Consider the following 26,337-nt stretch of genomic DNA (forward strand, 5'->3'; position numbering starts at 1 on the left):
ACACATAGTGATGGCACCAAAGGGTCCATGACTTATTTAAGTAAAGAGATACAGCTAAAGCATGAAGCCATGAGCCAAGTGCTCATCTACTAAATTGTAGTATCTTCTCCTTGCAGTACTGGTTTCACATGTAAGGAAACAGAGATTACACTTGTAAGTCATAAATGTATGACAAACTGCTGCTCTACTTTTACTTTTGTTTCATTTTCTGTTTGTTTTTTTTGTTACAAGAAACCTACTTAGAAAATTGAACAAATAATTTGACTTTTTAAAACTGTAACGAGATAAAAATGCATTGCATTACTAACACACTAAACACATAACAAAAAGAGAAAAAAGGGAACATCTTCTGGGAACACTTCTTTTCAACAAAACCCATATCTTTAACCTAATCTGAGTTTAATATAGGAAAAGAGGATTATATAGAAAAAAATAGACATAATGGTTATACTTTTATTGTGAAAAACCTCACCGGAAGTTGAGCTGTATGTTAAAACGTACGGAAACAGATAAGGCTGCTGTATCTCTGCGATTCATCCGGTAAATCCGAACTTCTTGTGAGATATTGAAGATAATAACCGCAATGGTTTGTGATTACAGCCTTTTGTTACGGTGTCTGCCTCGAAAATCAGTGCTTAAATAGATACCGAGCTAACACTTTACTGTTTATCATCTTAGTGAAAGTAAAAGCTTTCTGTAGTTAAAAACAGTAAAACATGAAGCCCATCTCTGTTCTGTATCGAGTGTTTTAAAGCTGTAATTACTGTGTCATACTGTGAAAATGCACAGTTACAATAGATGTAATATCGAATATTGTTTTTTTTCTAAAGTATTTTTAATCTCTTTGACATTTCTGCAGATGGAGTTGAGACTGTCTTGTCTCCTTTCCTTCTTTATGCTTCTCTGGCTTTCTGACAGCCATCCTCTCTCTGAGCGCCTTACAAGTTCTGCATCTAATACAACCTTAAAAAAAGGTAATCCATCTTACTTTAACGGGTATTTTTATGGAGAAAGTCACAAATCAGGGGGATCTTAATATTTTATTTCATTGTTTAAGACACAAATTAACAAATAGGTAAAAGTAACCTGCAACCTTTTAGCCACTTGAAGAACATGCCTTTCACCAAGGCAACATAGGCCTATTTAAACCTTTACTGTGTTTAATGACACCATAAAAAGCCAAAAACTACCTTTAACCCTTTAACGCATTGCATGGATGTAATTTTTATTTATTTATTTTTTTTTCAAACACGTGTTTTGGTCCCCTGCAGGTTTTACTATCCAAAAACAATGTTTTGCTACAGTACGCAGACATTTGTCGAGCACTAGGACCAACTGGGAGACCTCAGCTTAAGCTGAATCCCGCTTCCATCAGTTTGGACCGCCCACAAACTCCTGATTGGACCACCGTCCTTTCTTGTCTGATTGGCTGTCGACACGCTGAAGTTAGTTATAGGGGTGTAACTAATAATCGTTTTGTATCGATCCAACAGCCGACGATCCGATGCATTGACACGTCTGCAAGAGTATCGATTCATGCTTTTCATTCTTCCGGTCTGTTTTGATCCATTTGCTCCTGGACGTAATTCTGACTCCCGCGCTGCGGTGAGGCTAAACCGATTTTGCCCTCCTACCTCAATTCCTTTATCCACTACTCTCGTTCCACTTGCAGTATTTTTTGATGCAAGGCAGAATCAGAATCAATAACACAGAGGCATTATTATTTTTCAGTGAATTAGGTTTTCATTGGCCTAGGTGGAGTACAACTTTGCTACTTCTGTTATTGGCTGTTGTTTCTCAAATAAAATGCATAATGATATTACAGCTTTCATTGATTTATTTCAAATTTGAAACATTGTCTAGCCTGTAGGGTAAAACAAAAACATTTCCAATTAATCAAATCGAATCATTCTTGAGTATCGAAAATAATCGCATCGTTGGGTCAGGAAATTGATACTGAATCGAATCACCATAATGGGTGTGATTTACACCCCCAGTTAGTTATATTAAAAAATACTTGCGTACCCTCAACTTTTGGAATCAAAGTTTTGTCCATGATGCATTGTAATGTTAATTTAAATCCCCTATTGTCCCACAATGGAGAAATCTGTCCTCTGCATTTTAACCCTTCCCCTTGTGTGGCGCCCGGGGAGCAGTGTGGAGTTAAGGGTTCTGCTCAGGGAGCCAGAGTGGAGGCTGTCAGGATTGAACCGGCTACTTGCAACCTTCTCAGAGAAGAATCGTACTGCTCTAACCCAATAATGCAATATATGCTGATACATGTAGCGTGGCATTTATCAGTACTCGCACCCTATCATTAAGCAGTTTCTAAAACAACAACCTACTGCATTAAGTTGTCGGTTTCATAAAAGTTTGCATCCAATTGTTTTCTGATCTATTTCAGATCCCTTTTTATCACATCAATCAGGTTTTGGCCCACTGCAAAATTTTGATTTGTTTCCCATTAAAGCCATTTTTTAGATTTTCTCCTATGTTTGAAATTATTATCCTATTTATGACCCAATAAAGCCAAAGCTGGCTAACGCCCAATTTACACTTAGCCCAGCTCAGCCCTGCTTAATTTAGTAGTAGCCTTTTACCAATAGATGTGCTGTGAAAGTTGCTTCTTGTTGATGAAATCTTTTCTTTTTGGGATTGTATCATTTTGGACCATCAGACTGTCAGGGCTGCTGTTATAGAGCCTGTCACTTTATGCTACCTCTTTACTCACCAATTACATTTAACTGTCCTGAATATTTAACAACAGTTTCTGTCTCTTTGGGAATACATCCACATTGTTGTTGATGTTCTATGTATTGTAGAAAATCTTTTTGTAATTTTAGTGAAATTCCTATCATTAAGACCCACTTTGAGTGAACAACTTATGGTGTTTTTGAATCCAGCCCCAGATGTAAGAGCGGAGGTGGGAAGATACTCTGATGTGGCCAAACAGATCATTGAGCTAGCAGTCTTTGGCGCTGCCCAGAACCGCTCCTACAAGCGGCTGGCTGACTTTACCGACACTATAGGGAACCGGGTCAGTGGGTCACAGAACCTGGAAATGGCTATAAAATACATGTACAAAGCCTTGAGTCAGGATGGGCTGGATGTTCATCTGGGTGAGTTTTAAATGAATGACTAAGATGTTTTATAAACACTTTCATTAAGCCTGTGTGGTTTATTGTATTGTTTGTTCTTTTCTCTTGTTTCCTCTAAAAGAACCAGTAAAAATTCCTCACTGGGTAAGAGGGAAGGAGAGTGCAGAGATGATTGCACCCAGGGCCAAGAGCCTGGCTATACTGGGACTGGGCAGCAGTGTAGGAACACCTCCAGAAGGTAGAGATCAGAATTTATTAAGCTGAGCTCCTTTGTGCTTCAGCACCCTCATCATTATTCATCCCCCATTCATATCTGTTCAGGTATTAAGGCTGAGGTGTTGGTGGTTCAGTCTTTTGAGGAACTGAAGCGTAGAGCCAGCGAGGCGGCGGGGCGGATTGTGGTTTTTAACCAACCATTTATCAGCTACGGAGAGACAGTTTCTTATCGCGCTTTCGGTGCTTCAGAGGCAGCTAAAGTGGGAGCTGTGGCCACACTCATCAGATCAGTAACTCCTTTCTCTATTAACAGGTAGTCAACCCTTCTACAAACTATTGACTGTCCTAAATGCAGATACATTCACATCACCGTGTACTGCCTTCTAGTCCTCACACAGGATGGCAGATCTACCAAGATGGAGTGAAGCGAATCCCCACAGCCTGGATCACAGTGGAGGACGCTGAGCTGATGTGGCGTTTGGCTCAGAATAAACACAATATCGTAGTCAGACTCGAAATGGGAGCCCAGACTTTGCCGGATGCTGACTCTTTTAACACTGTTGCTGAGATAAGGGGCTGGCAGCACCCAGAGCAGGTAGCTATCACTCACTCACATGTACCTGCATGGCTCCTTTATCTCTGTAGACCATCAGACTCAAACCACACTGTTTTTATTTCTTATTAGAGGATTTGTGTGTAGGTAAAGCTTATTTGGTAGATTATCTTAGTGACTTCAAAACCCAGAAAATATTTTTATAGTTAAATAAGTGAATAAGTTGATTTAGCACATTAGACTTGCATCTCCAGGTTGTGTTGCCCAAAGATTTCCCAAACTGTTTGGGTAAGCTTTATTTTAAAGTTGCAAAAGTGTCTGATCTTTAGGGGAATCCGGATACCACAGAGTTATATTATAAGCAGTATAGTTTAAGTTATAAAATAATGTAAATTGGCAGGAAACTTTTTTTTACATTTCCATTTTCTGGCAGCTTTTAGGCAAACAACACAGTGAGTCTGGTTGCTTTAAAGTGTCAAAGCAGATTTTCCCTGCAAAAGAGGGAGAACGGGATTTTCCTCCTGTTGCACGATGGACTTTATCTAAATAAAAACACAACTGAATATTTATTGTTGTTGCTACATGGTGGACTGAACAAAATTGTTGTTAAGAGCCATTAGAATTAAGTGCAAACTGCTGGCCAGTATTTCAGCTCAATGAAGTGTACTTTATAGCTGAGCCACCCCAGTGGAGCAGAGGAAAATTATTCATAGAGGTGACAGATTTAAGGTCTCGACATATTGGAGCTACCCAGCGAGGGCCAGGGCATGAATCTGCTAGAGAAACCATGGAAAGAACTAAAGATTAAGGTGATGGCAAGGAGGCTCTCCATCATTAAAATGCATTTGAAAACACACACAAAGTGTTTCAGCTGGTCATAAGAAGTGTTCAGTGCTGAAATGGCAATAAAGATATTACTGTTTTTAAGAAGGGCATGAATAACCAACCAGCCACTTTAATCAAAAATAGAAAAATAAATATACATTTTTCTCTAAATTAATTCTCCTTTTTCTTTTTTTTTTTTAAATAAACAGCGGTCTCATTTCCAAACAGAGACAAACTTCTTACTTTAATCGAAACTATTTTCAGGCAGTCTGCTAGAAGGTAATAATAATGTGGTGCTGAAGTGTCCTAATTAAGACGAGGATCAGTGGTTTTTTAACCTCTTTTGGCTTTTTAAACTTTCTAGAGGCAAATAAAACCAAAGTTTAAACTTTATTGATTCTTAAACCAGATGTGTAAAACATACTTTAAGCATAAACCTACTGTGAAAATAGCTGTTTTTAGAATAGACAAAAATCCCTCTGAAGATCTGAATACATCTCAGTACTGAGTGCTGATTTATGAGAGTAACATATCAAATGCTTTATTTAAAAAAGCAGAAACCAAAAAACAGTCTGATGTTTTAGGGAACCAATGCCTGGTAACAGTGGTGGGATATTTATGTGTTTTTAATGCTGAATGTCAGGACCAATTGGTACATCCATTTTACATAAAGTACCATGATTTATTTGTGTTCCTTAACCTAAAGAGGTCCTTAAATGTTAAAAGTGGTGAGTAGGTTTTAGCCTTAACAAATGACAACAACCCTGCAGTATAACAGTGGACATGAAGGGACTTTTTGTTAAATGAGACCCTGATGTGTCACAAGTGTGAAGTTTTTACTGTGTGATCTGTGTTATGTTGGGGACTGTTTTATTGTGTTTTGTGTGTGAATAATTGAAAAGGGAAACATTTAAATCGTGCAAGAGCATCGTGCTTACCATTGAAAGCTATTATTAGAAAAGGATTTTTTTGAAAGAGTTTTAAAAAATCATCAGTTTTCTCACAGAATCATTAACCGTTTACATGTTGTTTAGGTTTACCAGATTCAGTGAGTTGATTTTCTCTGTCAGATAGCAATAGAAATCCTGCACTACTTGGCACAGTGCAGTAGGCTTGGTCTTAAAAACACCTCTTCAGAACAAACAGCAAAAAATTCATAAAAGTGTTTAATTATTATATATTTAAAATTCCTTTATATTTTTTTAGCAGTGGTGTATTTCCATACATGATTTTTTAAATGTTTTTTTTTAAGTATCCATATTATACAGACATACATTAATTCAGGCAAATAAACTAATTGCGAGAGACTCAGGAATGCAGGGGTGATGCTGATGCTGCTTTTCATTCCTAACAAAAATGGCTAAGGGGCTTAAAGCCAATCATATCTAGAATATGATACTTTTAAAAGTTCAGACCTCTGCAAACCTAAGCAAAATATTATTCGTGTTAAACTGAATACACGCTTTCTCTTTCAGTTTGCATTTAGAGAATAATACTGTAGGCAACCAGTTTTTCTAATTAAACCTGATTGTCTTGTTGAACATGCGTGATCCCTTGCTCTGAATCACAAGCCGGGCCGGTTTCCTGGTTCTTTTGTAAAGAAGGAAAGACTAATTAGATAAACAACGGCTGATATTTATCAATCTGGAAAACACTGAACAGGAATTTCCCCCATAAGTGTCGCCTATTCTTCAACAAGAATCAGCAAATGGTAAGTATTCAAAACAGCTGCAAATTATCCCTGGAAGAGACGTTCCAACAAGCCGATCATAAGATCGGTCTCATCATACCGTCCTCATCAGGCCCCACTTCATACATTTTTAACATATTTAAAACGAAAGCACTTCCAATTTCTCTTCCCCAGTCAGATTAAAATTAACTGCTTGAAATAAAAGACATAAAAATGCTTTGCTTAAGAGATGTCTTGTATATTAGAGCTGTTGTCGTTCTTGAGCCAACATTAAGTCCATCTTGGTAGGAAAGGGAACTGAAACACATGGTCGGGCTGACATCATGTCTGGCCCTGAAACTTTGTGTTCCAGCTCTCTGTAGCAGCAGTTGTGGCTGGACTGTGTGTGTGTGTGTGTTTGGCTGTGTGTGTGTGTGTGTGCGAGAAAAGAGAAAAAAAGAGAGCACTTGCTTAAAGAAAAATGTACATTTGAGGTTTTGTGAGTCATATCCAGATTTAGGTTGCCCTTTTAATTCCTCCTAGACTGCTGATGTGTTAAAAAAAATTTTCCACCCCCTCAGTGTCCGCCTTTTCCATTTTTCTTTGAAATGAAGTTTTAGTTGTTTATCCCCCTTTAGCAATGTGTGCAGCTTATTGTGCATGTAAACAATCTGCAAAGTTTACACTAAAGGCTGCAGACATTTAATGTTTTATCTCTCTGAATTGTTAGCTGTTTAGGATCTCTGCACTCAATTGTTTAACTGCTAATAAGCACGTATTTCATCATTTTTACAACCTTTTTCCTCCTTCAACTAAATTAAGGCTTGCAGCTCATGCTTGGCTTCTGACATGCTGCTAAACGTTAGCCAGGTTTCACAGTTGGACTGAGCCTGCACCAGACTTATCTAGTTGGGGAAAGTTGGCATAGTTGGACAAAAATCTTCTAGGGTGTGAAGGAGTACAGATGTGTTCCTTAATTCTCTGTATGTTTTGTTTATTAAAGGTTTCTTTTCCTCTTTTTGTGCCTTTTTTTGGTGGCTTGAAAACAAGAAACATAGTCTTTTAAATGTCCCAGATCTCAGTTTGCTTTGATTGCCTCTTCAAACTCTGTACTCTCTGGTCCTTTATCTGTCACAGATGTGAGGCCCTGAGTCTGCTGAAACCGCTTTGTTACGATTAACTCCAAGTCTTTTGAACAGCTCTAAATCTAGGAACTTATGTATGTTCCTATCTTTATTTCTATACATAACAATATCTGTGTTGGTGGATCTACAAGACAGTAAGAAAGCTTAGCGAAGCCACCAACACAAGTGAAAGTTGGTGACGTTTCGACTTTATGCAAGCTGAGCATCAATGCTAAAACAATCCATCTAAAACACTGAGCTCACAAATATGATTTGTGCTTAACCTTGTCCAATGAGACAGTAAACAATGTGTGAGAAGCACAGCCAGATGCCCTACCTGAGGAAGTAATGTGCCGACATGCAAAGTGACTGAAAGAGTTATTTCTAAAGTGTAAATTGTTTCAGCTTCCTGGCAGAAATTGTTACTTCTTGTTTTCCCCAGAGTGCTTTGCATTGCAGGCATTGTCTATAGCATGATGTTAGAGATCAGACACAGTTGAAAGACCCCCCCACATAATCAGTGTTACTCGTGAGGGTTTAACTTATTAAAGCACTTTGCACTTAGTATGAATCCTGCTTAAAATAAGGAAGTTAACATTTAAGCTGTCAAAGCATAAATAAGAGGGAAAAGCCCGTTTCTCCCAGCATGTTATTTGGTCATAAAAAAAGCTGAGGGTACATATTTAGCCCAAAGGAGGGAAGTTATAATACATACCGTCATTTGTGCCTCAGACTCAAGTTTTAAAAAAAACATATGTAGAAAAGCTAAAAGTACAGTCAACATCTCTCAGATTGTGGCTCTATAACTTTGTGTGAAAGAACACTCACTCAGCTTGATTGAAGGCAACTGGTTTAAAAGCAAGATTAGTAGATTGAGCTTAAAAATAAAGATAAAGATGGGAGATAAAGTACTGTGTTTTTACAAAAGTCTGCTCATAGGGTGTTGTAAAAAAGGAAACCACAGATCTGAATGCCCGAGTTTTCTCAGTTAATTGCTGTAAGAACATCTCTGCCACAAATGAATAGCCCATAGCTGACCGAAGAGCTGCAGACAACCATAAACCTCTGGCACTTCTTGCCCTTTTTTTCCCTCTGCAATTCTAGCAGCAAAGCAAAGACTCAGAAAGTTTCTTTTTAAAAGAAATGTTTTGACTTCTGAATTGTTGTCCAGATAGCAGATAGTCAGGTCAGCATCTGCTTTTTGTAACCTGCAGCATAAGGTCAGGATCAGCCATCTGACAGGAGGTTCTGTCTCACTTTCAGATTCCTGAAGGAGATAATAACATTTGCAATTATGCTCCTCTACCATTGGGATCTTATTTGAGGGATTGTCTTCTCTTCGTTCTGATTAAAATCTCAGTTTAGGAAACAAATAGTGAATAAAATGTATATCCTGTTAACTGGCCACACAAAAATAACCAAAAACCATTTTGAAACACCTGAAAAAGCATTACTGACTTAAATCCACTGCTGTTGTTTATCCCTTGGGAGGGTCAAGCCTGCCATACATGGAGGCACCACATACATCCTTAGAATGGTAGATGACAGTCAACGGGATGTTGTTTGTTTTAAATATAAGATGTAGCCATAATGAAAAATGGACATAATAAGTATTAGGTAGTGTTTTCTTCCTCTGTGAAGTCACCCGGAATGTGCATAGTTGAAACTGCTGCAGTGGCTCCTGTTGATGTTGACGCTGTTTATCTACACACTCTGACAGGTTGTCCTATTGAGTGGTCATCTTGACAGCTGGGATGTGGGCCAAGGCGCCATGGATGATGGAGGTGGAGCCATGATATCCTGGGAGGCTCTGTCACTTATCAAGGACCTAGGTAACCCTTGGGGAAATATAGAGATGGAAACAGATAAAAGTAGTCATGCTCATGAGTTTTGTTGCAACCAATCCTCCCTCTGATTAATTATGTCTGAGACTGGGAATACACACAAGCCCCTAAAGTACACTGAAGACCACTGTGAGCAACACCAGATGTGCACGCCGAAGCCAACTTTATGTATTAAACATATATATATGTACATATATACCCATCCATTTTCTGCTGGTGCCTATCTCCAGCTGTCTACAGGCAAGAGGCGGGGTACACCCTGGACAAGTCGCCAGTCATCGCAGGGCAACACAGAGACAAAAAGGACAACCATTCACGCATACACTCACACCTAAGGAGAATTTAGAGAAGCCGTTTAACCTAACAATCATGTTTTTGGACTGTGGGTGGAAGCCAGAGTAACATGCAAACTCCATGCAGAAAGACCCTGGGCCAGGAATTGAACCCACAACCTTCTTGAGGCTGCAGCAGTGCTACCCCCTTTTCGACTGAGCATACATACATATATGTACATATATACATATACATATATGTATATATATACACTAGGGATGGAACAGTTTATGAAAACCGCCCGAAGACGCGCCAGCAGCACTTTATAGGTCTGCTGTATGGGACCACTTTGCATTTAGAGTGACCTACGATGACGGCGGAAAGAAAGTTGTGGATAAAAGTGCAACAGTGTGCAAGCATTGTGCAACACGTTTTGTTTATGCTAACAGCAACATGACCAACATGTCATGCTAACCCCGAAATCCCACATACTCCATCAGCGCTCCGCCCCGCTGCGCTCCAGACCGCCTGCGCATAACAAAGCCTACAGCCTCCACTGTGGCTCCCGTCCGCTCCGCTCTGAGTTCCTTGGAGATTGTACAGGGCATGCGCGAGATTATTAAATTCAAAGCAGCAAAACATGTGGAAATGATCCAGGGTTTCTGCGGATCATTAAAAATAATTACAATTCATACATTTTTTTGGATTTTTTCCTTAATTTCATAAAAAAAATACATCATTAATTTAACAATAAACATATACCGAACCGAACCGAAAACCGTGATCACGAAACCGTTAACTGAACCGAACCGTAGATTTTGTGAACCGTTCCACCCCTAATATACACACACACATACACTCATCGGCCACTTTATTAGGTACACCTGTCCAACTGCTCGTTAACACTTAATTTCTAAGCAGCCAATCACATGGCGGCAACTCAGTACATTTAGGCATGTAGACATGGTCAAGACAATCTCCTGCAGTTCAAACCGAGCATCAGTATGGGGAAGAAAGGTGATTTGAGTGACTTTGAACGTGGCATGATTGTTGGTCCCAGAAGGGCTGGTCTGAGTATTTCAGAAACTGCTGATCTACTGGGATTTTCATGCACAACCATCTCTAGGGTTGACAGAGAATGGTCCGAAAAAGAAAAAACATCCAGTGAGCGGCAGTTCTGTGGGCGGGAATGCCTTGTTGATGCCAGAGGTCAGAGGAGAATGGTCAGACTGGTTTGAGCTGATAGAAGGGCAACAGTGACTCAAATAACCACCCGTTACAACCAAGGTGGGCAGAAGAGCATCTCTGAACGCACAGTACGTCGTACTTTGAGACAGATGGGCTACAGCAGCAGAAGACCACACCGGGTGCCACTCCTTTCAGCTAAGAACAGGAAACTGAGGCTACAATTTGCACAAGCTCATCGAAATTGGACAATAGAAGATTGGAAAAGCGTTGCCTGGTCTGATGACTCTCGATTTCTGCTGCGACATTCGGATGGTAGGGTCAGAATTTGGCGTCTACAACATGAAAGCATGGATCCATCCTGCCTTGTATAAACGGTTCAGGCTGGTGGTGGTGGTGTCATGGTGTGGGGAATATTTTCTTGGCACTCTTTGGGCCCCTTGGTACCAATTGAGCATCGTTGCAACGCCACAGCCTACCTGAGTATTGTTGCTGACCATGTCCATCCCTTTATGACCACAATGTACCCAACTTCTGATGGCTACTTTCAGCAGGATAATGTGCCATGTCATAAAGCTGGAATCATCTCAGACTGGTTTCTTGAACATGACAATGAGTTCACTGTACTCAAATGGCCTCCACAGTCACCAGATCTCAATCCAATAGAGCATCTTTGGGATGTGGTGGAACGGGAGATTCGCATCATGGATGTGCAGCCGACAAATCTCCGGCAACTGTGTGATGCCATCATGTCAATATGGACCAAACTCCCTGAGGAATGCTTCCAGCACCTTGTTGAATCTATGCCACGAAGAATTGAGGCAGTTCTGAAGGCAAAAGGGGGTCCAACCCGTTACTAGCGTGGGGTACCTAATAAAGTGGCCGTTGAGTGTTTGTGTGTATATATATATATATATATATATATATATATATATATATATATATATATATATATATATAGAGAGAGAGAGAGAGAGAGAGAGAGATAGATAGATAGATAGATAGATAGATAGATAGATAGATAGATAGATAGAGATATGTATATAGTTTTGCTTGAAAGTTTACATACCCTCCCATTGAAGAAAATGATGAATTCAAACTATTAATAAAAAAAACCCACAAAACTAAAAAAGATATAATAAATAAGAATGTACTGAATGATAATTTATTCAAATAAAATACTGATTTAAAGAAATAATTCTAAAAAACCAACTGTCCCAGACAAATTAACGTACCTTGCTGATCAAAAGGGAACCAACTTATCTGTCAACAGGTGTAGTCTGAACATTTCCTGAACATTACAGAAAATACCTGATTTCACTGAGTGTCTTAAAGTGGGGCCAGTGTCTATCTCCAGCAGTCTATGTCAAGAAGCGGGGTACACCCTGGACAAGTCGCCAGTCCGAGTGCAAAAAAGAGACACACAAAGACGTACAACCATACACACGCAATCACACAGGACAATTAAGAGATGCTAATAAACCTAACAGTGCTGTTTTGGGACTGTGGGAGGAAGCCAGAGAACCTGGAGAGAATCCATGCATGAATGGGAAGAACATGCAAACCCCATGCAGAAAGACCCCAGGCCGGGACTAAAACCTGGAACCTTCTTGCAACACTTTTCTGTCTTTAATGGAAGGGCATGTAAACTTCATCTGTATATATATATATATATATATATATATATATATATATATATATATATATATATATATATATATATATATATATATATATATATATATATATATATATATGTATATATTTACTGTAACTCTTTTGTCTCTAACTTTAACTATTTAATTACACCCTACTTTTGCGCGTCTACTACTACAGATTATATAATAGTTAAAGCATGTCAGGATTATCATCCATAAGTAAAAAAAAAAAAAATGAAACGTCACTAGAATATGAATACATCTGATTTAAACTGAATCTATTTTTCACATCTGTCCTTTTTACTTCTCGAGTAGTTTTCCAAATATGCCACTTTAAGAGCTTTCTGGACGCTGTTTAGATATGATTAATCAAACTAAAACTTCTTTCACAATCAACACTGGATGCTTGAAATGTAGCCCAACTCTCCACAAGCTGTGAGATCTCCTTTGATTCCTCACCTCTAAGAGTTACAGCCACCATATCTGAAAATGTGCTGATTGACCCATGTTTGCATTTTTTCCTCATCATGTACTTGAATTTAGCAAAAAATAGAGAAAAAAAAAGAAAAGTCACACGGAGCATGTTGCTGCTCTGTGGACAGTTGCTACTTAAACTGAGGCATAATACTAAACTGTTCGTTTTAAGTTTTAAAATGAATGAAATAGATTCTAAATGATACAGAAAATGTGTTATTATTATAATTGTTTATGTTGGATTTTATTTTAATAGATTTTCTTGTGCATTTAGCAGTGCGCAAGTGTACAGCTTAGAGGGAACACTGATTGCAACCAAAAGTCTCAATGTACTTTCTTGGGATTTTATGATAATAATAATACATTTTATTTCAAGCGCCTTTCAAAACACTCAATGACACTGTACATGTAAAAACAATAAGAGATAAAAAAACCCAACATGTCATAGTTAAAAAAAACAACACAAACTAACCACAGGAAAGTATCAAAAATTCCTAGTGAAAAAGCAATCTTGAAAAGTTGGGTTTTGATTTGAACAAAGATAAAGACTCGGTATTGCAGATGTCAGGGGGGAGTGAGTTCCAGAGTGTGGGTGCTCTGCTCCCCATGGTGCTAAGACGGGAGAAAGGAACAATGAAGTGAGTAGAAAAGGATCTAAGAATGTGAGAGGGATTTTAAATAGCAGGATTTTGAATTGAATTCTGAACTTGACAGGGAGCCAGTGGAGCTGCTGTAGGACTGGGGTGATGTGATGGGAAGAGGGGGTTCTAGGAATGATGGAAGCGGACAAATTTTGGACTGCCTAAAGTTTGTTTAAGGATTTTTGAGGTAGACCAAAAAGAAGAGAGTTACAGTAATCAATGCAGGAAGTTAAAAGACTATGGAACCAGGGGAGATGAAGGGGGGAAGGCGACTGATATTGCGTAAGTGAAAGTAAGCAGTGCAAGTTAGGTTGTTACTGTTAGTGAAGAAGGGCAGCGTACTATCAAGGATGACACCCAGACTCTTGACCTAAGATAAGGGGGAGATTATGTAGTTATCAAGTGAAAGGGAGAAACTGTCAGCTTTGGATAATGTCAATTTGGTTCCCATAATTCAAGAAAGTTGGAGGTGAACCAGGATTTTATTTTGGCTAAACAGAAGGTTATTGAAGGAGGTGGGAGTGAAAGGTTTGGCTTACAGGAAAGATAGAGCTGGGTGTCATCTGCATAGCAGTGGAAATTAATGCTGAATTTCCTGAAGATAATGCCAAGAGGGAGAATGAGTAGGGTTCCCAGGTCAGAGCCTTGGGGAACACTGTTTGTAACTGGAGAAGAGGAGGAATGATAGGACTTGATCTGAAAAAAACTGAGTGCGGCCAGAAAGATGGGAATAAAACATGGGTAAAGGAGTGAGTAATGCCAGTTGTGGATAGTTGATGGAGAAGGGTAGACTGGGAAACTGTGTTAAAGGCTGTGCTTAGATCAAGGAGAGTGGGAATGGAAATTAGACCAGAGTCAGCTGCTATTAGAAGATCATTGGTTAATTTTAAGAGGGAGGTTTCTTAAGACAGGGATGAAAACCAGACTGCAACTGTTCATAAAGGTTGTTGAAAGTTAAGTAAAAGTGAAGTTGAGAAGCAACATTTTTTCCCCCTGTATTTCTGAGATAAAAGATAGTTTTGAAATTGGGTGGAGATTATTGTAATTGTTGGGATCTGAACTAGGTGTCTTCAGAATAGGAATCATTGAAGAGTTATATGAAAGAGAAAGGAGTTCATACACATGACATAGAGAGGAATTAGTTGATAATTGAGCAAAAAGTTTGGTATACTGTGTGTGAACACATTTGGATAAGTCTTACTCAGTTCATACCTTATAAATGCACCTTCTGGTGCAAATCCTACCGGCAGTACCTCTGTACGACCTTGGTATAGCTGAGACAGAACTTAGCAATAGATTTTCAAGTCTTGCTGCAGATTCCCTGTTGAAATAGTGTCCGGACATTGCCTGGGCAATATCTACACATTTATAGGCTTTGATTGTTGGCTTTCTGAAAGATGAATCCTTCTCAAGTCTTTTGCAGCCTCTAAAGATGCATTCACACCAAATTTGGTGAGTGGAGCAAGTGATTTCCACGCTCAAATGTTGTGTTAGTTGTTGATGCAAAGGACACTTTTTGGGCGATTCGATTGGCAACGGTCGGACATTCAGAGAGAAGAAGCAAGGCGCAGTATATATGTGGATAGGGTGCAGCAGCACTATCAGAAGGCTTGCTGAATGAACTGTGAAATTTCACAGTAATTGAAAAATCCCATGCAATTGACCAATCAGAGACTGGACAAGGTTGTGATTTAGGAGCACGTAGCGCAAAGGAAACAAATGTTTCACTCTCAGACGAGGTGAGTTGAACAGAAAACTGGACCTGGTGTTACACCATATTCTGTGCAACATTGTATGTTTTGACCCATGTGGCACAGAATATGGTGCAACACCAACAAGAAGATGAACAATCCACCTATTTTATGAAACAAGCCAGGCAGGATTACGCCTTGGTGTCTTCAACAACCAGCTGAAATGTCATATAACTGACCCACGGTGATCAACATAGAAATCTCGCCGTATTCTTCGTGTTAAGCTTTGTTTATCATCACACCAACTCTGAACAAATTCTCCTTTCCTGCTGCAGAAAACTATTCCCATAGCATGATGCTGCCAAGACCATGGTTCTTTGTGTGGAAGTTGTGTTCAGGGTGATGTTAGTTTGGTGTGGCTCAAAGAATTTATACTGACATTTTATTACCAAAAGAAGAACTCTATTCAATAATAAAGTAATACCTTGAGGCAGATGGGAGCAATAGATTTTATTTTGTAGTTTTTCTTTTTATTTGTAAGAAAAATATTTTTTCTTCCACTTTACTATGCCCAACTTTGATTAAGTCTCAAATCAAAGTATTAAATCTAAGCTTGAGGTTGTACTTCACTAATGGCAATTTTTTCCAGAAGTATTGAAACTTATTTCCTTATTATTCATCTTTCAATTAATGTGTCTTTGCCAGCATATCAAGCTCAGAGGACAATTTCAGCTCAGACATGTCAATATCACTCTTTATTTCTGCCTTTGCAAGCTTGCAGTTTAAGAGGAATGACCTTTACACACAGTGCTGGGGCTGGTTTGGGCTAGTTTGTACTATCTGCCGTCTGTATAGGGGATTCACCTAAGGAGCTGGGTTTCAGTTGCTTTTAGAGGAAAAGTACATGACAGCCATTATAAAATCTCGACAATTACAGGGGATTTTTGGAACATCTATCTAACAAAATGGTGTTGAAATATGACAGATATTTACTGGGAAAAATGCGGGTGAAATAGGAGTCTATTGTTTTTCATGGGTTTCTTTCACCTCTAGCATCTCCATTGTTTGACTTCGACTGACCTCATTTATAAGCGTAAAAGAAAGGCTGCTATCAGCAAAACCTTTAGAATGACTTCCCATGTTTTATTCAAGTATTACAAAATAATGTGAGCCATAAGGAAGAAACAGCAGTCTCATAGCTTGAGGATCAACTTATTGCACTTCCCGTTTGTCCATTAATACCAGAGAAAGTGATGCTCTATCAGATTGCATAAGATAAGTAAGACTGTATCATCTTCCTCTCATGCATCCTCACCACACTAAAGAGAGCTTTACTGTTAATCCAGGCTTCTGCTGCAGAGTCCCAGCAAAATGAGGTGAAGAGGAAGGGAGGAATTTCCTCTTGATTCCTCAGAAATTTCTATTCATCTGCTGAGCTTTCAGTGCCCTCTGATGGGGTGTTAACGCCTGAGAAGAGACGTTTCAAGTTTATTATATTTCATATTTTAGCAAAACTTCAAAGTTCCTTCAGCATTTTTTTTTTCCAGTTTGATTGTTTGGGTGGAGATGAAAACAAACATAGACTCCTCTTACAGCAGTTAAGACAAAGATTTCATCACTAGGCAATCAATGAAGATGGATCTGAAGTCTTTGCAGGAATGTAAAGGAGTAACTTGCTGCTACAGCGTCATTCAGGACCATCGAATCAGCTCAGATCATCAAGCTAACCTGCATTTCCACATTACAGATGGATTTGATTAGACTGAAGAAACCTGTTGATCATTGATTCGTGAGGTGTGGCAGCAAGAAAACACTTAGAGCAGGAAGGACAGTGGGGCTTAATGAGGACCAGGGTTGGGGAGCTCTGTACTAATAACCTCTGGCAAACTAAAAACTGGACCTACTTATGGATGGCATTCAGCTGCACCTCTAATATTTGCATCTTTAGACCTGAGCTGTGGATCTCCGCAGCTTCTCCAGAGTCACCATTGGCCACTTGTCTGGTTATTTACCGTCCTTGCCCGGCCTGCAGGTTATGGTATACTTCCATATTTTGATATGATTTAAACCTTGCAGCATTATTTTCCAACTCTCTCTTTGAACTTCTTCAGAACAGTATGGTCACTGGTCTGATATGTTCCGCAGTCTTTGTGATGCTGTTCTCCAACAAACTTGTGAGGCCTTCACAGAACAATCAGTTATAGACATGAGCTATCAGTGCATGAATATGTGTACATACAATATAAAGATGGTCCAGAGACCCATGCCCAGTCCAGTACACCCAGTAGACGCAATTTAATCAAACTGGACTAAGACAGAAAGCAGGAGCACCAGTTATAAATAAAACTCCATGCAGCAGCAGTTAACCCAAACTCAGATTCAAACCAGCCTATAAAACTCCAGGTCTAAGCATTACACTGCTATAAATCTCAATTTTCTAATATTCAACATATGCTCTATTTAATATACATTTTGATATTCTGCTCATTGTAAATACATTTGATATATATAATATAAAAACAATTTTTCCAAAATGTAGAAAATAAATGTGATGAATGCGTTCCAAGTGACTAAATGGTATGTTCTTCTGTTTAAAGGTTTGCGTCCAAGAAGAACTTTGAGGGCAGTTCTGTGGACAGCTGAGGAGCAGGGTGGCGTCGGAGCCCAACAGTACTTTAATCTACACAAGGTACTGCAACTTCAAAAAAGAAGAAAAAACTCCAGAAGAGCCTTAAAGAAAATACAATTTGTGCTGAAAGAGAGCAGCAAGGGTCAGCGCATTGTGAAAGCTCTGTGTATGAGTGTGGAAATGTGCTTCCAGCAGACTGGAGAGCACTTGGCCACCTCCCAGGTTTTTGTCTGCAGCAATCCCCACGTTCATTTTTCCTCCTTTAGAGCTTTGGCTGCCCATCAGGCTCTAAAACCTGATAAGCTAAACACTTAAGAACAGATAAAGATTTCATGCATTTTTAAAAACAAACCAGTAATTTGTTTGCAGTTTATCTTACTCCTTAGGGCATTTCATGGTCTTTCCTAACTTGCATTAGTTTTATTTCCATGTATAACAGTTGCTTTAGTGACTCCTAGTGGCCACATACACATATATATATACATTAATCTGATTAATCGAGATTAATCGATTATGAAATAATCATCAACTCATTTAGTAATCGATTAATCATTAGCTGGAGTATAGAGACTGTAAAAGATGCCTTTAGCTGAGAGAGCGACCCACTTAGAGCAGTAATTATACCAAGATTGTAAAAAAAAAAGTTTTCATCGTTCCTCAATTGGCAAAGTTTGAGTTTCAGCTGGATTAATGTCATAAAAAGTCTTCTTTAAAGAATATATGGCTATTCATTTAATAATTTATTAATTGAAAAAATAATAAGCGACAGAATAACTGATTTCCAAAACAACAAAATAATGGTTAATTGCAGCCCTTATATATATATTTCTTCTTGCAGTCCATATATATATATATATATATATATATATATATATATATATATATATATATATATATATATATATATATATATATATATATATATATATATATACATGCTTTCATGTGTTCACAAACCATCAAACAAACTTTAGAGGCTGTCCTGTGTTCCTTCGTTTAATGTTTTTCAGCTTTTTTTTTCATTTTGTTTTGTCCTCCCCCTCCTGTCTCACTTCCTCTCCTCACACAGGAGAACATCTCAAACTTTGACCTTGTTATGGAGTCTGACTTGGGGACGTTCACCCCAATGGCTCTGCAGTTTACTGGCAGTGACGCGGCACAGAAGGTAAGAATGAGTGTAAAACTACAAAAAGTAAACAGCCCAAAATAAATAAAGGGCATTGGGAAAAAACCTCCATAGTGAATTTAATTTGATGATTATGTATCTCAAGTTTTGATGTTGGTATTGGGAAATGTTTATTTATTTTCAGCCTTGGATCCCAGGGTGATATTTACACTTCAGTATTACGGGACATTTTTACAACATTTCTAAATATTTGTTTTATTGTAAATGTGTTTAGTTGTTACAATAATGTTATTTTTACATTTATTGGGTCGTCTGTCACTCCTTTCATGCAGCCTTTCCTCTGCTCCTCCATTTTTTTTCAAGTTAATCCATCCCTCCATCCATTACTGGTTCTTTCCAGCCTTCGATTTAATGATCCGTCTTTAAGTTCATAAACCTTAAACTTAACCAGCTGATTGAAAAGTCAATGCATAAGAATCCTGTGTGATGCTTTATTGTTTTGCAGTGTTAAATATTTTCTTCAGTGGTTATATGATTTTTATTTTGGATCTCATTTCCATTTATAAAAGTGCTATAATAAACCACATTTAACAATTTTGATAGTATGTAAAAACACCAAGTAAGGAAACCGTGTCTGTATCAACAGGTGATGGAGGAAGTGGTCAAACTTTTGGCTCCCATCAATACAACCAAACTGGAGAGAGGTGGTGAGGGGACAGATATCTCTCCATGGATGCAAGCTGGAGTCCCAGGTCAGTTTATTCAATAGTATGTCTGTTTACAGCTAGCAGCATATTTTGATATCAGGTGGATAAAGAAAACATTTAAACATGTAAGCTGAAACCTTACATTGTACATTTTTGGAGAAAACAAAACAAAAAAACACCTGTTGTTTTGTTTTCCAACACTTCTTTTTCTGTTTATCGTTGAACTTTGAACAGTTTGGTTTAATTAGGGAAGTGGAGACAGAAAGCCCATTTTAATAGAACCAAGAAATGAAACTTTAAGATTCTCTAGCAAATAATATAAAGCTCTCAGGGAGCCTCAAAACAAACATTATATCCTAATATTGATGCCTGGTGATAAAAAAATATGCCATCTCTGCCTGATAATTTCTATTCAAATCAAGCTGTATTTTCAACTTCAGTTAAAAAAAGAGACTCATAACAGCAGATTCCTCATACCGGATTGTTTAAAAGCTGCAGTGCAAAGCTGAGAGTTCAGGGTCACATTCAAAGGATGTTTTCCACCATTACTTTCCTCAACAAAGCTCCAATCAGTTTTTTTTTTTTACTTACACAAAAAAACATGTAATGTGTGCCAAAAAGGACAAAACCAATCAGCCAAATTGTATAAATGCAGTAAGATATCATTTTCAAAGGATTATAAATGAAGATATGTGGATCTTTATCCCCTTTGAACTGTAAAAAAAATGTTTTAGGTTTGATAGATGTTCCGTTTTGTTTCTTTTCAAGGAGAAATAAACTTTAGAAAATTGGAACAATTCCCACTGAATTAACTGCTATAGATAAGCAGCCGTCTGTGAGGCGTCTCTTCTGGTCCGCTCCTGTGTTATTGTTGGGTGAAGGAACAGTTCTGGAAAGTCCAACAGGAAGGTGGGGAACAAACACCACCTTGTGTTCAGATCAGTTTTGTTTGGTCAGCTTCCATCCGTCTTATACACCATATTTATGGAGCATTTTATTCCCATTTGTCAGTTATGTTCCATAAAGGAGGGAAACATTTTTTTTAATGTATAATGCTAAGAAAATACAATTAGACCCCAAATTATTCATCTTTTGTATTACTTTCATCAATGAATTAATCTTTTAATTTGTAATCTATATGATTTATATCAGGGCCCAAACAAAGTCCCAATTTGCCATCTAACAGCCACACATCTTGACACTGCCACTCTAATGCTTTACAGCTGGGGATGGGGTTCTTCTTCTTGTAATATAAAAATACTGGCCTTATGGATATTTCTTATTTAGTGCTTTAATTGGGGAAAAAAAGCAAGGGGAGGTACTCCACTTTATGCTACACAAACATACAACAGAAACGTTGGTAGTATTTTGAGATAGATCTATCTACTATGTACAGAAGTGAAAAAGATCAAAGCCAGTTCTAAATTTAATCCAAATTCAGAGTGTCATGCAGTCACAAAAAAACATTAAGATTTTAATAAGCTCATTACGGTTTCCTCTCTGTATTAGGCCTGTCCTCAACAAACTAGCACTGGCCCTCCAGCCACAAGTGTCCCGCACTGTGGCTAGGGCTACAGTTACTAGCTCTATTTATCATAATGATAGATTTTTTTTTATATAATACTATGTAAGATGTATGCAATGCAAAAATATTTGCGTAAGAAAAAGATGGACCTCCCTCCAGTCTCTGCCATTATGCACCATTGTGTTAGGTTTCTGTTTCTGTTATGTTTTTCTTTTGAGCATTCAGTCTTACTTTACTCCTTAATTTCTAGTGTTTAGTTTTCTTTTCACCATGTTTTATATTCCTAGTTATTTGATTATTATTTTGTTGTTATTTCCAGTCTTCCAGGTTTCTATTTGTTGCTCTCTGCTGCCCTCTTATGTTCTCCTTCCTCCCTAGCTCTTTCCCTCTCTTGTTCTTTGCACACCTGCTCCCAGTTTCCTCGTTAGCCCCCTCTTTGTCTCAGTCTCCTTTAAAAAGCCCTCTCTGTTCAGTTCCCCTTTGCTGGGTCCTCGTCAAACACTGTCTACATGCTCCAACTCCTTCTCTCTGTGCCTTCCTCGTTATGTTTGTGATTCCCCTGATGTCCCCACGGTTTCTGGTACGTTAGACTTGTTTTCATGTTTTTGATTTTTGGACTTCTGGTTTCATGTTTGTTTGACCTTTGTTTTCCTTTTGGATTTTTGGATAACCAGCCTCTGATTTTTTTTAAGTCATTATTAAATCCACAACAGATTCACCTCCGCCTCTCTGCCTCTGCTTTTGGGTCAACAAACCATAGTCAAATCGTGACACATTGCAATATGCAATATTTGTTTTTAAAACCTTATGTGTGTTAAGGACCTTCTGACTAACTCCTGACTAAATCAGGAAATAAAACAGCATGATTGGCTGTAAGGAGAGAGAGAGGACACTGATCTGAGTTTACTGAACAAAACCCTCTCCCGACCAGGTTAGCACTGAGGAGAATGTTACTATGGCAACAGAAACAGATGTTGAGTAAACCCTCTTTGTAAAACAGAAAAATTAGAGTTTCTCTTGTTTCAGGTTTGGAAAACTTTGAGTTTTCTGAAAACATGCTTATTGAAATGGACTACTGTTCAAATCTGAGACACAGAACCTGTCTCCTTCCTGACCCGGACAGAATGATGGCTGTGAACATTGTTATTTCCAATGATAAAGATGCTGTCTGTGTGCAGTGGTTAGTGCACAGAGTTACAATGCTTAGTATCCGAAGAAAGAAGGGAATATTTTACAACATAAATGAGAATATAAACAGACTGACTCTAATGTCAACATTATCGATCAAACCAGACTGTTGGACACTAAAGAAAGGAACTCCTGGATTTTTTTTAGGCATTCTTTCGTTCTTGTTAGAGATTACATTTTCAAATTTGATTGTGGGTGTTAGCGAAAACATAACATAAAAAATTAAATAAGCAAACCTCAGATGGTACTAAAAAAAGAAAACATTTCTAATATTCAGGAGATATTTGGTACCAAAGAGACATTATAATTGGCTTTATAAGCCAAAATGGGAAAGAACAGGAACTGAGAGAGGAATAATGGTTTCACAAATCCCAATTTCCTAACTTGGTCTAAGGCCATGGAGCAAGAAACCTTTTTTGGCAGAGGTCTGAAACCAAACTTAAGTTTCTCATCTATTTTAAAGCTTTGTGTCGACATATAGTGTGATTTCTTTCCCTGGGGCAGCAGTTCATCAGGAGTTGTCCCAGACAAAAAAAAGTCTGTGAGATTAGTAATCAGATCAAGGGGACAGTGATGGGTGTTCTCATTTCGAGGAGCAGATGAGCAGGCATGAAGTGTTGCTAGAAAAGGTTTTACAAATTTTTTTGTTTTTTTTTAGAACTTAAGAAAAACTCATTGCCAAAGGATGTGCTACTCTCCATTCTGATCCAAAATGTCCTCACCATACAGACATAAAAACAGCTACAGCTCCTCAAACTTCCATAGTTTAATGGTAGTTTTTGTCCTGAGATATTAAATCCATTTTCCTAAAAAAATGGAAGCAGTGCAGCAAAGATGGCAACATTATGCTTCATGGCTGTTTTCCTTCAGCACTAACAGGAAGATGGTCAGAGTTAAAATGAAGATGGATTTAGCCAAGCAAAGTTCAACCCTAGAAGAGAACCGATTAGAGGCTGTGAAAGACTTGGTTCTTTTTCTGGCGGAGCGATCCATAAGCATACATCTAAAGCTAAAATGAAGTGGTTTAGATGAAGGCATATAGGTGAGTTAAACTCTCCCAGTCAATGGTGCAGACCTAAATCCAAATAGAAATTTGTGGTAATACTTGAAAATCAAAGTTCAGAGGCTCCGCAGCTGGTTTCTAAATGGGTAAAACTGCAGAAGTGCAAAACTAAATACCTCAAAAGACTTCTTTCACAGCAGAAACTGAAGATTTGCTTTAGAAGGGCTGAATACCTGTTTTACAAACTGAGAAGTGTTCAATATAACAGACTTAATTTGATCAGTAACCACTGCGTGTCAATATTGTTCTCCATGTTCCACCCAGGTGCCAGCCTCCATGTGGCCGACAGTCGCTACTTTTGGTTCCATCACAGCGAGGGAGACACCATGACAGTCCAGAACCCTCGCGACATGGACCTCTGCTCAGCATTGTGGGCTGTGGTTTCCTATGTCATAGCTGACCTGCAGGACATGCTGCCGAGATAGCGCTAAGGTTCATCAAGTGCTTATCACGATCTCAACTAGTTTTACTGATTTCAGTTTCTGCTGTAAACATCAAGAACTGACTGTTTAGGTGAACGAGGGAACATAAAGCCTGATGCACATTATGGAGACATTAAAAAAACTACTTGAAGCTGTTTAAATGTTCAAACTATACAAATAAATCCTCGCCCCATTGTTATTGCTCTTTCATTTAGATACACTTTTCCACAGTATCTTTTCCAACTCTAATCCTTTTTTTGTTTTTTTATGGAGAAATGCCTTCTTCCTAAAGGAGTGGCCTTTCAGCCCATGTTGGTATTGTCATAGTTCTGGTTCTGTTATGTTTTCTTTTGAGTTTTCAGTTTTACTTTGCTCCATGTTTTCTTGTTTTAGTGGTTTAATTCTTATTTTGTTGTGTTTTCTGGTTGTTTTCAGGTTATTTGTTGCCCTCTGCTGCCCTCTTGTGCTCTCCTCTTTCTCTAGTTCTTTTCAATTCTGCTCTGTTCACACCTGCTCCCAATCTGCTCGTTAGTCCTCTTTTTGTTTCAGTCTCCCATAAATACACCCTCTGTTCAGTTCCTCAGTGCTGGTTTCTTGTCTAACTTCCTCCAACTCCGTCTCTCTGAGTCTTTCTCCTCAAGATGGTTTCCCCCAGATGTCTCCATAGTTTCTGGTTTGTTTGACAGTTGCTCTGTTCGAAATCCTGGGACGCGACATTAGAAGGCCAGATTCGAAGGACGATTACGTCATAGCGCGGCACGGAGGTCTGGTCGGATTCCAAGAGTCCTCGTTATGCAGCCTTAAAATGCGTCCTTCTTTTTGCCTGATTTGAAGGACAGGTCCGATGTATCCTCGGTATCCTTGGTTTACCCAGCATTCATTGCGAGACCAAGCAAGCCATGATTTGCTCCGTGATCAGAGCAAAGGTTGCTTGGCGCTGAACAGTGGTGAAAATTGGAAGGTCAGTTTAATAAGATACAACTCTGTGAATAGTTCCATCTGATGTGAATGAAAATAGTTGTTTTAATGGTTATTGAGGCAGATATGTGGCGGTAATGTTTGGTTTATCTAAAGGTTTTTATCTGTTACTGTGTAAATTGGTTTGGCTGTAATTTAAGGACAGATTATAATATATCTGCAGTGTGGGGACTATAAATCTGATAAATTTTTTTATTGCTGTTTTGCACAATATGCTTAACTAAGTATTTTTTTTTGTTGAATATTAGAGATTTTGCAGATATATATTTTTTATACATGCATTATTTAGATTTACTTATATATTTCTACCCCTTTTATAGAATAGAAAATCCCCTTATTGGCCCACAATGGGAAATTTACAGCAGCAGAAAGATTATTAAAAATGGTCACACAAATGTGGACCTTAGAAAAATGTCTAACAATAGGGAAGAGTTAAAATATAAACAATGCAATTCAGTAAAGTGTTTTAACAATATAAAGCTGGAGAATAAATAACCAATATGCAGCTATGGACATTTTTACAGTAATGGATATTTGAAAATGGCAGCGACATCAGATGTGCAAAATGACAGCAGCATGTTATTAAACTGAAGGTTTCTATCATTACATTTGATTTTATTTGTTCATGCTCCTGGTGATTGGCACCTTTATTCCACTCTGGATTCTTGTGAGTGTAGTCTTTGTTCACTTTATAATAAAAAATAAATAAATAAGCAAACAGTTTTAAAAACTTCGGTTGTCTTTTTTTTAATTCCTGCTTTGTGTGTCAGCTTTCACGGTTGCTAAGCAGCAGAGCATACGGCGGTAAAACCCGTCGAAGGGTAGACCTGTTCGAATTCACAGCCAAAACTCTTCCGGTCTCCTTATTTTCACGGACTCCGAAGGATCCTACAGTGGCCGGGAAGTGCAAACCAACAATACAAAATCTGAAACACTTTTACAAATCTTGAAACAAATTTACCTTTCAGAAAACAAATTTACAACAAACGAAACACTTTTACAAATCTCGACCGCGTCCTTGGAGGATGCAGCCCAGGATTTCAAACAGAGCCTTTGTTTTCATTGTTTGGATTCCTGCCTAGTTCCTGGTTTGTTTGGACTTTTTTCATGTTTGATTTTTTTATTTTTTTATTCCTGCTTCAGCTGTTTATCTGTTAACATTTCATTAAACCAACAACAAACTCAGCTCTGCCTCCCGGCTCTGCATTTGGGTCCTCAAACCACAACCAAATCCTGACAGGTACAGCTTTTGCTTCCCTGTGGATAACAAAGCTCCATTGCAGTTTGAGCCTCCATTTTAGTGTATTTCTGGAGTTTATTCCCACTTGGCTGTATTTTCATCTCTGAGACAGGGAACCTGTGTCAGCTTCTTGATAAAGATGAATGTGGTGAATTCAGTTATCTACAAGTTTTCTCTAAGACTTGTGAAGGTCAGCAGTTCTCTTCCT

General features: G+C 38.4%; 1 protein-coding gene across 2 annotated transcripts; it reads left to right on the plus strand.

The window, feature by feature from the left end:
• The first annotated feature begins 461 nt into the window (after positions 1-461).
• Positions 462-24,106, plus strand: LOC119791329 (carboxypeptidase Q-like). Of its 2 annotated transcripts, none has more exons than XM_038297372.1 (11): positions 462-540; positions 860-974; positions 2,904-3,119; positions 3,220-3,336; positions 3,420-3,627; positions 3,702-3,909; positions 9,206-9,317; positions 17,849-17,940; positions 18,950-19,045; positions 19,653-19,758; positions 23,754-24,106. In XM_038297372.1, exons 2-11 carry the CDS (start codon positions 860-862, stop codon positions 23,912-23,914), a joined length of 1,431 nt encoding a protein of 476 aa, XP_038153300.1. In that variant the 5' UTR covers positions 462-540; the 3' UTR covers positions 23,915-24,106. The 2 variants fall into 2 exon arrangements, with proteins under 2 accessions (XP_038153300.1, XP_038153299.1); XM_038297371.1 differs by having other exon boundaries at positions 485-586.
• Positions 24,107-26,337: the final 2,231 nt, after the last annotated feature.

The sequence above is a fragment of the Cyprinodon tularosa genome, unplaced genomic scaffold (genome assembly GCF_016077235.1).
Source record: "Cyprinodon tularosa strain WSP-4 unplaced genomic scaffold, ASM1607723v1 ctg387, whole genome shotgun sequence".
Taxonomy (NCBI): Eukaryota; Metazoa; Chordata; class Actinopteri; order Cyprinodontiformes; family Cyprinodontidae; genus Cyprinodon; species Cyprinodon tularosa.